The sequence below is a fragment of the Sturnira hondurensis genome, unplaced genomic scaffold (genome assembly GCF_014824575.4).
Source record: "Sturnira hondurensis isolate 20B ecotype Veracruz unplaced genomic scaffold, ASM1482457v3 Scaffold0005279, whole genome shotgun sequence".
NCBI lineage: Eukaryota > Metazoa > Chordata > Mammalia > Chiroptera > Phyllostomidae > Sturnira > Sturnira hondurensis.
This window is the reverse complement of record NW_028077910.1, coordinates 18,617,083-18,630,829: the sequence shown is the minus strand read 5'-3', so window position 1 is coordinate 18,630,829 and position 13,747 is coordinate 18,617,083. Positions and strand designations below refer to the sequence as shown.

General features: G+C 45.6%; 1 protein-coding gene across 1 annotated transcript in view; it reads left to right on the top strand.

Moving 5' to 3' along the window:
- Nucleotides 1-3,502: 3,502 nt before the first annotated feature.
- The window catches only part of ARHGEF26 (Rho guanine nucleotide exchange factor 26), a 114,925-nt gene continuing 104,680 nt past the window's right edge, over nucleotides 3,503-13,747 (top strand). Inside the window, exons 1-4 of the mRNA XM_037046697.1 lie at nucleotides 3,503-3,619; nucleotides 4,040-5,156; nucleotides 6,514-6,553; nucleotides 10,151-10,296. Of these exons, the coding sequence (XP_036902592.1) occupies nucleotides 4,092-5,156; nucleotides 6,514-6,553; nucleotides 10,151-10,296 (1,251 nt within the window). The 5' untranslated portion in view covers nucleotides 3,503-3,619; nucleotides 4,040-4,091. The remainder of the gene's footprint in view (nucleotides 3,620-4,039; nucleotides 5,157-6,513; nucleotides 6,554-10,150; nucleotides 10,297-13,747) is intronic.

Sequence of the window (13,747 nt, the reverse complement as noted above, 5' to 3'; positions counted from 1 at the left end):
TTTGGTGCACATTTTAACATTTCTGAAGCTGGAATATGTCTTATTATCAAAGAAATAGCCCTTGGCCAGGCGGCAGTCATGACATAGTTGGCATTGCCTCTGTTTCTGTGAATGCAGTCATAACTGTTTGAATTCTTATATTTCAATAAGATCAAGGCAATTTAGTACTATATGTGTAAAATTTATATGCCAAGAAATGCAAGCAAAGGCAACTGAAATGGCCAGATCTGCCATATTAGGTGAAAGACATTCTAAAGCAAGAAGAGGCTGACCCAACCCATTCATGTATCATCCAGGTCTACAGTTAAAGTGTCGAACTTCAATTTGTCAGACACTTTTTGCTGGCCATTAACAAAGAACTTGCATAGTAAGTTCTTTGTTCTTGCACACAACTGTGCCTCTTTGCACAGTTGTGTGCAAGAGGCAACCACACATTGATGTTCTGCTTCCTCTTTCTCTCTTCCTTCCCTTCACTCTCTTAAAAAAAAAAAAAGGCTACACTATTATTGACAGTGTGTGGAACAACATACACAGATTAATGTTCTGGGTAAAAGGGATTAAGATGAATTAGACTCAGTGTACATAATTTTGAGAAACACTTTAATCAATTTATGTTGCTTATATTTTTTCCACATGCAATTAGTGAAAAATTAATATCTAAGTCTAAAAACACCCTTTCGATGAGTATAAAATGCAAATCNTTCAACAGAACAAGAAAACTGTGCTCTTAGTTAAATAAGACAGTACCAGCATCAAACTTGCAGAATGAGTGTCTGTGGCTGGGAAGCAAATCTCAGGGACAAGACAAGAACACTCTTTCAGGAAATGCTACCTTGGCTGGTATGGCTCAGTGGACTGAGTGTTGGCCTACAAGCTGAAGGGTTGCTGGTTCTGGTTCCATACCCCGTCAGGGCACATGCCTGAGTTACGGGCCAGGTCCACAGTTGTGTGCGAGAGGCAACCACACATTGATGTTCTGCCTCCTCTTTCTCTCTTCCTTCCCTTCACTCTCTTAAAAAAAAAAAGGCTACACTATTATTGACAGTGTGTGGAACAACATACACAGATTAATGTTCTGGGTAAAAGGGATTAAGATGAATTAGACTCAGTGTACATAATTTTGAGAAACACTTTAATCAATTTATGTTGCTTATATTTTTTCCACATGCAATTAGTGAAAAATTAATATCTAAGTCTAAAAACACCCTTTCGATGAGTATAAAATGCAAATCCTTTGTGATCACACATATGCTATAGTTTAATTGGCAGCACTTTTCCTTTCTTGGTAGTACATGCAATCAAAGACGTCTTAGATTTCAACAGATATGATAAATTGAACAGAGGCTAAAATAGGTAGTAGGTCTATGAATTTCTGAGTTACCCTGGGTGAAGGAACAGAGCTTGGTGTTTTGTTTTTGTTGTTTTAGTGGGCATGTATGATGCTTCGGACTGAGGCAGGGGAAAACTGTGATTTCTTCATAACCATCATTTGCTTGTAGAAGCAACATAATTTGAAGTTAGTTTCTCACATCACCATGTACAACTTCTTATCATATCACAGATTGCGCTCTGCACTTCAGTAGCATTTCATTTGTCATTAGTTAAGCATATTTTAACTTAAATTTGTTCTATTTTCCCAATATCAAAATAAAATGTGTTAGTATGGACAATGTCCTATGGTAAAAATGGGATATGTGTGAGCATGTAACCAACCACATTTCTTCCAAATGAAATATTGGGTAAATTTCTTTCTAAAATTTTTTATAAAATTTTTGATGACATTTCTTCTAGTTTACAAAACTATCTCAGATCAAAGTAATATATATTTGGTGTACAGCATTTGACAAGTACAAAAATGTATAAAGAAGCACAAAAAACATCATGCTTCTTCTCACCACCCAGAGATTTCCTCCTAATATTTTTGGCCATCACACCCAATGTAGCGAGGGCAAAAACATGCAGCTCAACTTGTACACAGTCAATGCTCATTATGTCCCTGCTGAATGCATGAATACTGAAAGAGAACTTGGAGAAACGCCCCTATGTTTTCCCAATAGAATCAATTACAAAGATCTTATGGTCTAAAAATCATTTGTCTCCTCCAGTTTGCTCTATTCTTCTCACATAGCAGGAGCTTGGCCAGGACAGAACCAACTTCCTACTATTTAGCCACAGAGCACTCTGGTGGGGATTGTCCTCACTTCACTGCTCAGAAATTCAACAAGTATCTATTAATTGCCCACTACCTGCCTGGAACACAGAGGGACAAAAAATAAGTACTACCCCTGCCCTCTTACAGCATTCAATCTAAAGAAGATAAAACAGATAAATAAAAACACACAAAATATATGTATACCTATACAGGGGTGGGCAAAAGTAGGTTTATAGTTGTGAGTACACGAAATAGAGTTTACTTTTGTATTATTATGTATTATTGTATTGTTTATTTGTGTTACAACTGTAAACCTACTTTTGTCTACCCCTGCATACGCACATTGTGGTAAGTGTAGAAAATGAAGAGAACAGGTGTCTGGGAAAATAAATAAGCGGGTAATTATCTGATTTACAAGGAGTCCAGGAAAGCCTCTGATGAAGCCACAAGACCACAAAACAGGTCAAAGAGGAACAAAAGGGAAGATTCTCTGAGGCTGTAAAACTTTAAGTGGGTGTAGAGTAAGTGAAGGAACCAGTGATGGGGAAAAAAACTGGGCTGCAGAGGTAGGCAAGTCGTGCAAGGGGCCTCGTAAGTTAGGGAGAGGATTTTGAATTTTATTCTATGTATGATTGGAAACCAATCTTTTTTTTGTAATTTCAGTTGCAGTTTTTTTAATAGTAACTCTGATATCAAAAGATGCCAGATTCATAATTTATTGAATGATAACTCTCCCTCCCTCTCCTTTGCTAGCTACCCAGTTCTCCTTTCCGAGGCTGCCAGTGTATGCCTCCGGAAATACTCCAGGCACAAACCAGCGAATCTGTGAGTCTGTGCTATAAGAGACTTACTGTGCTAAGTAAGTATTTTAAGCCGGGAAGCGAGGTCACCGGGTTTGTTTTAAGGTCACCCGAACGCTGAGTGGGGGACAGGTTCTTGGCATTTACAGCTACGCGCTCCAGCTCACCTATTTCACAAACCCCACTCTGCCTCGCATTCTCAATTTCTGCACGGGAGATTTCAAGGGGTCCAGGGCCTCGTAAACTGCATTTCAGCAATGATCCCACGCTGTTTCCCACGCTGTGCTCCGGGCTACTACCCGGCGCTCCTGCAGTTCTTGTGCAGCCGCTGCCGTCTCCGAGCCACATCTTCTTCCCTGCAACTCCATAGCTCCGCACCCACCCTCGGTGTTCTAGTCTGTTTTAAACAGACACCCAGCCGGATCAATCGCACGCCGCGGCCGGAAGGTAGTGGCAGGCGCCTGGCAGCGAATGGGGCGGATCTGAGAGGGGCCAAGATGGGGGCGGGGACCAAGACCGAGGGCGGGGTCAGTGTTGTGGGCGGAGCCGATGCCTCGGTCGGCTGCCGAGCTTTCCAGAGCTCCCGGAGCGGCCCCTCGGTGCGGTACCCCGGCCACCCACTGGCCGGTGGTCCCTCCTTGATCCCCACTTCTGCAAAGCCCCGAAGGTAAATCCTCCCAGGATCCGGGCAGTTTGAGCGCGAGGGAACCAACGACAGAGGCGGGCGGCTGGATGGCGGCGGAGGGGAGCGTCCCGCGGCAAGTTTCCCAAGAAAGCTGAACTTGCCCCAAGTTTCTTGTGCATCAGTTTGCACCCAGCGAATAGGTGGCGGAGTTTTTCCGTGCGGGTGGTCGTTGGGTGCGGGAGAAACGAGGAGGTAATTGGGTTAATCCTTTTGGGCACAGCCCAGATTTCTGCGTCCGACTGCGCAGCGTGGTCCGCGCAGTTTTTGCCGGAGAAAGAGCGGGTAAGTGACACGCAGTTGTGTCCAGCGCAGGAGCGGGTGACCGCCGGCTCCGAGCGCCGGTGTCTGCAAGGCGTGCCGGGTGGCCTGGAGTCAAAGTTCCATGACTCCTTTCTTCTTTAGGCAAGTCTAACTGGGTACTGACCCTCGCGGGGCTCACCCTCGAGGCTTCGCTATGGACGGCGAGAGCGACTTGAATTTTTCCAGCAACAGTTTAACCCCTTTGTGGCGGAGGCGGTCGACCCCTCAACCCCAACTGCTGGGCCGGAGTAAGCCGAGACCTCAGTCTTACCAGAGTCCCAGCGGGTTGCTTATCACAGATTTCCCAGTGGAGGACCTAGGAACGCTTCCAGCGGCGAAGACTCCGGACCGGGTGCCCACCGCTCCGGATGGCAGGACTGTTCAGAGGAGCCCCCTGCTTCTCTGCACTCATCGGAAGGCGGTGACCAATGGGAGGACGGTCTCCCCGGAGTACAGGGCTGTCTCTCCTCGGCTCCGACGGCCCAAATCACCCCAGACTCCCAAAGGGGCGTCGGGCGGCTCCCCGAAACCCCCAGCGAATGGTACTGTGACTTCGCCCGCGCCTCAGCGGCTGCGCCCCCCGCGGACTCCTAAAGCATCCGCCCCCTGCAGCCCAGAGGGAGACCGGCTCAAATTGATTGCCAGCCCCCTGCCTTCGCCCGCTGCAAATGGACTTACTCCTAATATCGACTCCCCAGGCTCCCATTTGCAATCCGGCCAGACAGCTAAGGACTCTGAGCGGGCATCCTCTCCCCAGAATACATCCTTGGAACAAAAACTCCCCCTCCAAAGGCTGCCCTCAAAGGAGAATGAGCTCCCGGAGAATCCTTCAGTGGTTTTGAGTACAAACAGTCCTGCTGCCCTCAAAGTGGGGAAGCAGCAGATTATTCCTAAGAGCCTGGCCTCGGAAATTAAAATAAGTAAAGGTAACAGTCAGAATGTGGAGCCCCACAAAAGACTCCTAAAAGTGCGCAGCATGGTGGAGGGCCTCGGGGCGTCCCTGGGCCCCTCAGAGGACGAAGGCGAGGTCGAGAACGACCTAGACAGCCCTGGGTCTCTGAGGAGAGGCTTGAGGTCCACGTCCTATCGCAGGGCGGTAGTTAGTGGCGTTGATTTTGACAGTCCTACCACCTCGAAGAAGAAGAACAGAATGTCCCAACCAGTTCTGAAAGCGGTGATGGAAGACAAGGAGAAGTTTTCCAGTCTTGGAAGGATAAAGGTAAGAGTGGTCGGGTGTCACATGTCACTGACTAAGCCGGGCATTCACTAAGTCCAAGGTGAAGGTGTTGGGGGTGGGGAGGAGGGACGCAGAGGAAACCAGACGTTATTGTTCTTTTTAATTCTGCTATTTGTTGACCAAGCCTGTGCTCACCTATCTCTTGGCCATTCTTTTGCTGGCAGGCAGAGCCCAGGTTAAGGCAGTTTTGTGGGAGGAAGTGAAATTCATATGCCCGTGTTAACTTTGTAAGCTCAGGCAAAATCTGGGAACAAACGGGGAAAGATACGGCGAATTCGATATTGGCTGTGCTCGAGTCCTGAACACAGTCAAAACCAGTGAGCTGCAAAGGAAGTGGAGGGGCAGGTCTGGGTTTGCACTCTTCGCTGTGGTCAAGCTGTCTGGTGTTCGTTCAGAGGTGTCAGTCCGTGGTTGCTGATTCCTCACAGCCGATAAGGGAAAATACTGATATCCTTTGAGCCTACTGATTATTTTAATTATTTATGTTAATTATTTATTTATTTTTGAGTGGTGATCGATCACACACTAAATACTTAAGGTAATATGTGAATTTTAAAATTGGCTGCCAGAATTACAAAAGGCCCAACTAGTCTGTCACCTTTGTTGTTTCTTGTTTTTGTCAACTTGGCCTTTGGTTATATTTTATTTCCGCTTTGTGACTATTTATCCTTTAGTTTATTTAACAGATCGGTAGCTCAAAGCTTCAGGTTCCAGCAAACTCTGTGTAAAGGCCTAAAAGCTGCACTTGGTAAAATATTGCCAAATATGACTTAAAGAACTTGGGGAAACTGGAGAAGGGTGTTTTAGAGCGTGCATGTGCTGCCTTCTCCAGAAATACGACGGGTCTCAGTAACAGGGCAGAAATTCATTTTGGCAGCCACATCTTTTCTTGATTAATCGGAGAACTGGAATCAGTCTATCTAAATGTCACATAGGTAAGACACAACCAAGCATTTTTTAGTTTAGATCCTATTGCCTTAGAGGAAATGACATAATATTTTATGTCTCCCCCCTCCCCACCCCAGTCTGGAAGTATCGCGCCGTTCAATTTAACAGTGATGGTGCATCAAGAGTAGTGAACAGGGGGGTCATTTGAGGATTCCCAAACCCTTTGACAGGCCGTGAGGGACATTGCACATTTTATTTCACTGTTTTAGTGAGTTGTAGTAGTCTTATTAGTGAACCACTACAGGGATCATCTGCTCTATGCTTTGGGGAGTCTAATGAATGTAAGAACACAATAAGTACTTTTTCTTAAAATAGTTGTATTTTCTATTTGGCTCATTCATACATAGTTTGCTTTGCCTTTTCCTTTTTTTTTGCTTTTCTTCTTTCTTAGAAAAAAATGCTGAAAGGACAAGGACCATTTGATGGGGAAGGTAAGCATTTGATTTTCCAGACTTCTATTGCTGTTTCAATGTGGAATATCAATTATAAGTTGTAATCCAACTGCAGTAACAAAAACACTTAAGATGGGAAAAATGTCCAACTTCTCCAAATTGTGCAGCACAAAACTCTTCACTGAGCTAAATTTTCATCTAGTAATACCAGTAGTGAATAAAGAGAATAGCTTTCTTTGTAAGCTGATAACTCTGTCAGCCAATGCTCTGGGATTTTTAATTCTTTTTCACTCTGGCTCCATCCCCACCTCCCTCAACAAATGAAGAAAGACCAAGGGCAAGCCCTAGCTCATTAGTTAAAAATTCTGAGAGTTTGGCTGTTTAGATCTTAAGTCTCCCTCCCAACACACCAAGACTTTAATACTCTTTTCCCGGCTTTAGTATCATTTTTGACTTCCTGTTCCCTTACCAGGTTTCACTTTGGGGGCTCTCTGACTCTCCTGGCCAATGGAAACATAGTCCTAAGAATTTGTAACCCATACAGCATTTTTGTTAAGGGTCTTAAAAACAAAAGCAGCTTCAACCAGGTGTTCAAACCCTGATCAGATCAGTGGGCTCTGTGTAAATAGGTGGGTCGAGTGTCAGCCAACTGGAAAAGCATGAAAGGAGCGGCAGCCCCAGCTGCAACCTTTGCGGGGCTGGTGGAACGTGGTAGATGTGAGGGATAACGCTCAGGTTTTCCAGCTTTTAAAGAGTGATGACGAAAGGTATGTCCCTCTATAAGTAATCTAATGTAAACCACCCAGAATTATGAAACATATAACTCGGTGATTCTAAATCATTTCCCTATCTAAAAATCATCCCCACTGGAGCGCTTAAACGTGACTGGTTTGTAAAATGTATTCATTGCACCAATCTTAGGAAACTTTCTGTGTGGAGAAGAAACCCGGATGCAGTTTGTTGTTGGCTGGAATAAAGTCCTCTCCCTGATTTTACAGCTGAGGAAGCCGGGAGCTCTGAGAGGTTTAGTACCTGTCTGCTGTCACAACACGGCCAGTTGGGCACAGAGGCCTGGCTCTCAGTCCACTTTGCTTCCTCTTGTACCACTTTTTGACCATGAAGGGATCAGAGCATCCCCCTAAGATCTATTTAGAGAGATGTTTTGCATCTTCTGGAGTTTGACATTGACTCTGGAACTTTTTCCTCAAATGGTTAAAAAAGTGGAGCTTTTCTTTTAAGTCAGAGGACAGGTCACCCCACCCCAAGACTTGGTCACACCCTTCTATAACTAGTTTTACATTGTTTCCTTTTTATAAGGAGCTGTTTCTGTGCACCCTCTCATCTCTTTTCGAATATGATGACCTAGAAATTCTTTTTCATGTATACGTACAAGAGGAATGCAGGACTCTTACAGTTCATCATTAACAAGGATGTAACTTGGGACGTGGTGCGATAGAGTGGTGAGAACCTGTAAAGTCGGAGCCTGGGACCCGGGTTCCTGTCCTGCTGCTTTATTCATTATTTGACTGATACTGAGTACGTGTCTTAACCTCACCAAGGCTTGATTTTATCTTGTGCAAAATGAAGTGAATACTACTATTGCCAATGTTGTGGGAAGTGAGTGAGCAATTATTTCAACAATGTATGCATGCGTTTTGTGCCAACCACTAACTACTTTAAAGGGTGCTAGAGGCGGGGAAAACTCAGTCTTTACCCTTGCTATCTGTTGTACATCTGTAAAACAATCAGAGACCAGTGGAATCTTGCATAGCCTCCAGTATTCCTTTATCATCTTTATGTAGAACATGCAATAGTTGATGAGAGAAGAGCCAGATGCTTGCTTGCTTCAGTAGATGGAAAGGCATTTCAGACTCCATGTGTCCCACACCAAACTCCTACCCCCCCCACCCCCCCACGAAAGCCAAATCTCTGCTGGTGTTCTCTTCCCCTGCCGTCTAGTGGTGGGTCTTGAGGACCTAGGAAATACCCGGACCGCCTCCCTTTCCCTGAGCCCATATTCTAGTCTGTGCCCAGTTCTTTCGAAGTTGCACGGCCCGAAATCCTTTACCTTTCACTGACCACTTGGCAGCATCCTCATTAGTGCCCTAAGTAGTCAGTGTCTTCCTCCTCCAGTCTAATCAACTCTTTCCTTTCAGTGGATCCCCATTGCAATCAGGATAAAATAGTCTTTACAGTGTGGACGAAACTCATTCCTTTTGGACTCAGGACGGAAATCCAGTTCTTTAACATTGCTTGCAAAATTCTGCTTGGTTTGGGCTGTCTGGCTCATCTCCCTAAACTCACCCTGCACCCTTTGTCCTCAGACATCTGCACCCAGGCTCGCTGACCTGCCTTTGCTCATCTGAGCCACTGTATTTCCACTCCGGGCTGTTGAATACGCCTTTTCCTTTAGCGCTGTGCATCTCAGCTTGCAGATCTTAGATTTTCCTCACTGACACCTCCCTGACCTCCCCCCCCACCCTGCGACTGGATCACGCCCTGCCGATGGTCTGTTCCAAAGCACCTGTATATAAACCGTTCCGTGTGTAGATGTGTATTTGTGCAGGATCATTGTGTCCTCAGTCCTACAATGCCTTGCCCTCGCACTTGGAGAAAAACTAAACTTCTTTCAATGGCATTGTGGCAAGGCCCTGTATGATCTGCCCTTTATTCATCCCCAGTCTCCATCTCCTATGACTTTCTCTCCCCTCCCTCGTTCTGTTCCAGCCCCACAGGCCTCCATGCTGATTTGTACATGTGGACATACCAAGCAGACTCCTGAACCAGGGCCTTTGTACTTCCTGTTCCTTCTGATGGGATGTTCTTTCCCCACTTACACAGGTGGTTTGCTTCCTCACCTTTTTCAGGTCTTTGTTTAAATGTCATCTCTGTGAAGCCTTCCGGAACTACCATATTTAAAATCTGCACACCTCCGTTGTAACATTCCCCTCCTTCCCTTTCATTTTTCTCCATGACACTTACCAGCATCTGACATGTTTTTTAAGTTATTTATTTATTGTCACTCTCCCCTCACTCTGATGTCAGCTCCATGAAGATGGAGATTTTAGTCTTTTTTGTTTATTGCTGTATCTCCAGTATCTAGCAATTATTGGCTTCTGGTAGGCATTTTCTAAATATTAGTTGAATCAATACATGAAGGAGTGGCTGGCTATTTTTCTCATGAACATTTTCAATTAACTTTGGGGCACACAAAGTGTCTTTTCTTTTCTGTTTACTCCCCTTCCTTGGCACATTGTAGATGTGAAATAAATTTTGTTAAGCAGATAAAGGAATGGCAATGGACTTTGAAGTAAAGGCGTGGGTTCGGTTTAACCTAAGAAACAGTTTAACAGTTAGGACTGCCCTTCATGGGTGGCGCACAGAGAGATGGGAATGCCTTCACTGGCATTTCATGTGCGGGCCCCTCTCCTTCCTCTATGGGTGACTTTGGGACAGAGCTGTGTGGATGAGAAAATCACTTTGGGGTCATTGGAATACACTTCAGTGACAAAATCCATTTGCCTCTTTGTTTATTAAACTGGAGACCAAACATTGCCGACGTATGCATGTTTGTTTAGAACAGGTAGCATAATGATGGGGTCAGTTACTGACAGGTGGGGTTTGCTTTTCTTGCAGAAAATGCCGTCTTGTATCAGAACTACAAAGAAAAGGCCTTGGACATTGACTCTGATGAAGAGTCCGAGCCCAAAGAACAGAAGTCGGACGAAAAAATTGTGGTTCAGCACAAGCCGCTGCGATCCACTTGGAGCCAGCTCTCCGCGGTGAGGGTTCACCTGCTTCTCTCTCTGCAGGGTGAAAACCCCAGGTTGTGACAATCGTGCCGGGCGCGGTTTTAATTTTTCCTGCCAATGATCTTGCAACCCTAAGGTTTAAGACTCTATTTCTCGACTATGCAGTGTTTCTTGAAACTCCACAGGTGCATGTGAGAATATGAACTTTGGCACTTCTGATTAGGGAAAATAGGTTTTGGTAAAGTGCCTTGTGTCTAAGGGAGTATAAACTTTGCAGACTCTTGCTATTTAGCATCTTTTCTTGTGTTTTTTTTACATTGTATATATGTAGTGATAACCTAATCTATCCTGAACTTTGTCAAAAGTATGCCTATACGTACATATGTGTGTATGTATATCGCTCTCTGCACATTAGGGTGTTTATAGTTCTTCCTAGGAAATTGCATTTGATACAGACACATTTGTATTCTCTTGAGGCTGATTAATGAATGGTGTTCTGTTCCATCTTTCTGTGCACATCTTTTGTGTATGAGTGTCTGACACTTTTGTCTTGATGAGTAATTTCTCCTCTTTGCATCAAACATCCTTTTTTTTTTTCAGCTGTAATTGCTTTTCCTCCTGGCTTAACAAATCTCACAGTGTATGCTTCCTTCCCTCGCTGTGGGTTTGGGCACAGCATGTGTAGGCATCTGATGTGTTACCAAGCGGAAAGGAGTTCCCGTGGCTTGGGGTTGGGAGCTTTGCATCAAGAAACAAGCCGGCACACCTCTGTGAGTCCTTAGGCAACGTGGGAGCAGAGGCGATTCCCTCTTTAGCTGCACTGAGCGCTTTTCAGAGTCAGGGGTCCTATGTATTCAGGGAACCCAGCAGTGTAAGAAAAGGAATTGTGTGTGCTGGAGCTCAGAAACAGGACTGTTGAGATGGGTCTGTGCTGATGGTAGGGGTGACTCCTGGTTCAGGCTCTTCTCCCCTCTTCCATCCTGCATTGGAAGTCATAGTCCAAGACACTAAGCCCTCTCTCCTTGTCTCCCTCCCACCCCCTAATTCGGTTCTAATGAGGATCTATTCATTTCCAGTGTCTCCAAGGCGTGGCGCCCTGAGCATTAAGTCACAGGTTAAGGTGCCTGCAGATGCAGGACCAGCAGCATGGATACGTGATGGTGGCGTGTGGCTCGGAGAGCGGAGGAGTTGTGGCAAACACACTTCCACACACTGACAGCTGCCCCTCAGCTCACACCAGTCCAGTGTTGCCAGATCTTCTGATACCGAGAAAAAGGGAATCCAGATTTTTATGATCTTTATCCTAGTACAAGTTTTTTTTTAAAAAATGTATGAGCCCAACAAAGTATTTACAAGCTCAACTTGGCTCCTGTGCCAGCGGTTTGCAACTTCTGTGGCGTTTGCATGTTGTGAGGTGGTAACACCCAGCCACACAACCGGCATATGGGTAGACTTATTCCCCAATCTAACAACCACATGGCAGGTATACACCAAAGTAGGGACCTAGAAAAACTGGGGACAAGGCCTGCAGAGGCCATGTGGGCACTAGATGGCTGTCACTGCGTTGCTGGTACAGACCATTTGGTAGCAGACCCCCGAGACGACGCCTGTGGGTTTTCTTCAGGTCCCCCTCTGTGGCAGCTTCTGCGTTTGTTAGCACAGGCCTAACTCCTGCTGTTTTTCTCTGGACCCTAAACAGAAATGCGTCGCGTACACTTGGCTCCCACTTAGTGTCAGTACTAAAACATAGACAGCCGTACGTAAGCCTCCCTCGGTTTGGTTTCCATTTAGATTAATAAGTGTGCATTAAACGAACGCTATTTAGTCCTTCAGTATAACTTCACATATGCGCAGACATTTTATTTGGCAAAAGATAAATTTACCGATGCTTCTTTTGTTAACAGTATCAATATCAAAAGACTATTGGGTAATAAAGTGTAAAACTACAAAGAGGGCTCTAACTTTATTATGTATGTTGGATTTGAGCGTTCTCAGGACGCCTGTGTGTGCCGGTATTTATTGCTTTGCTTGGCAGTTACATTTAATCAAAGAAGTGTGATTGGACTTTGTCACCCCGGTGCTCAGGCACCAGCCTGCATTTTCTCTGTGACTTTGGTGCCTGCGCCTCACATGTACAGCATTTTATTCTCATTTGTGTATTACAGTGTTGCAGACATGCAGGGAAATTAACAAGCTACGCACGTGTGCTGGATTTCCAGGTACCCACCTCGCAGACTGAGCAAAGTTAACGTAGTTACTCCAGGCCGTTCTGGTTGCGCCCCCTCCTCTCCAGCCCTTTTCATCCTTTGCCTCCCCAGGGGCAGTCACTGGCCTTGAGTTCTCTTCTGGCCATCCCCCGTGGGTTTTCTGTCCACCAAAAAGATGGGAGCAGCTCCGGCTTTTAGGAAAGTAGATATTTTAACAGGGAAGAGGTGCCGTTACTTGTGTAGAAGCCCAGCCGTTGGTTCGTTGACGTTGCATTTAGGGCGCTACAGGAAGGAGGCTTCAGGAATTAGGAACAAGGTCAAGGTGTTTTCTATAAGGACGGGACCTCCACTTCTCTGTCTTACGTTGTGTCCCCATCCCTCCCTGTGAGGGGGGTGGCGTGATTGTGGCAGGTCTTGGAACATGTGGTTTTTTTTCCTTATATCTCTACATGACCTTTCCCTGCTTGGCTTTTACTGTGCCGCATGAGTAGGGTAACCTCAGCCGATCTCACTGACACAAAGCCCTTCTTCTAGTAAGGCCTCTATCCCAGGAAGAGTGGGACAAAGGGTGTTCTGGGAAAGGGGAGGTCTCGAGCTGGCCTGTGCCTAGATTTTCTACTTGGGAGGGGTGTGTGGGAGTATTGGCGGCCGCTGATTGTTTTGTTTTCTAAAAAATCTTTTATCTTTGTTTGAAACACCCGCCTGCCTCTTGGGTGAAAGTTTTCTTATCCGTTGGCTGTAAGAAGAATTCAGTATGGGAAAGACGCGTTAGAAGTGGAGCAGGTGGCAGTCATTCACGGCTGTTCCATAAGGTGTTTCGGCCTTTGGTCTGTAATGTCACTTGTATGACTGTGTTTGCATAGGGTATGTCTCCTTTGGCTTGATTGGATAGCCACACAGGTGACAGACAGGCGGTTCTGCCTTACAGCCTTGGGGCAGGTTTAACCTGTCTTGTCGTGGTCATCTAGGAATAGGGGAGAATTAGAACTGCTTCAGAGAGGCCTTTGATGGGGCCACAGCAGAGTAATGACAGTTTAGGCTGCCATGGACTTCTCTGTCAGATTAAAGTCATTGATGGTGAATTTCTGTAGCTCTGGTGGTTCTACCAGCAGGTTCTCCAGGTGGAGGTGGGGTGTTCTCTTAGAATGAGGAACAGGGCCTGGGCTCCTCAGAAGATGGTGATAGGCTTACTCTTCCTCCACCGGATTGTCCGAGAATGTAGATCTATTCTTTTTTTAATCCTCACCCAAGGTCATGCTTATTAATTTTAGAGA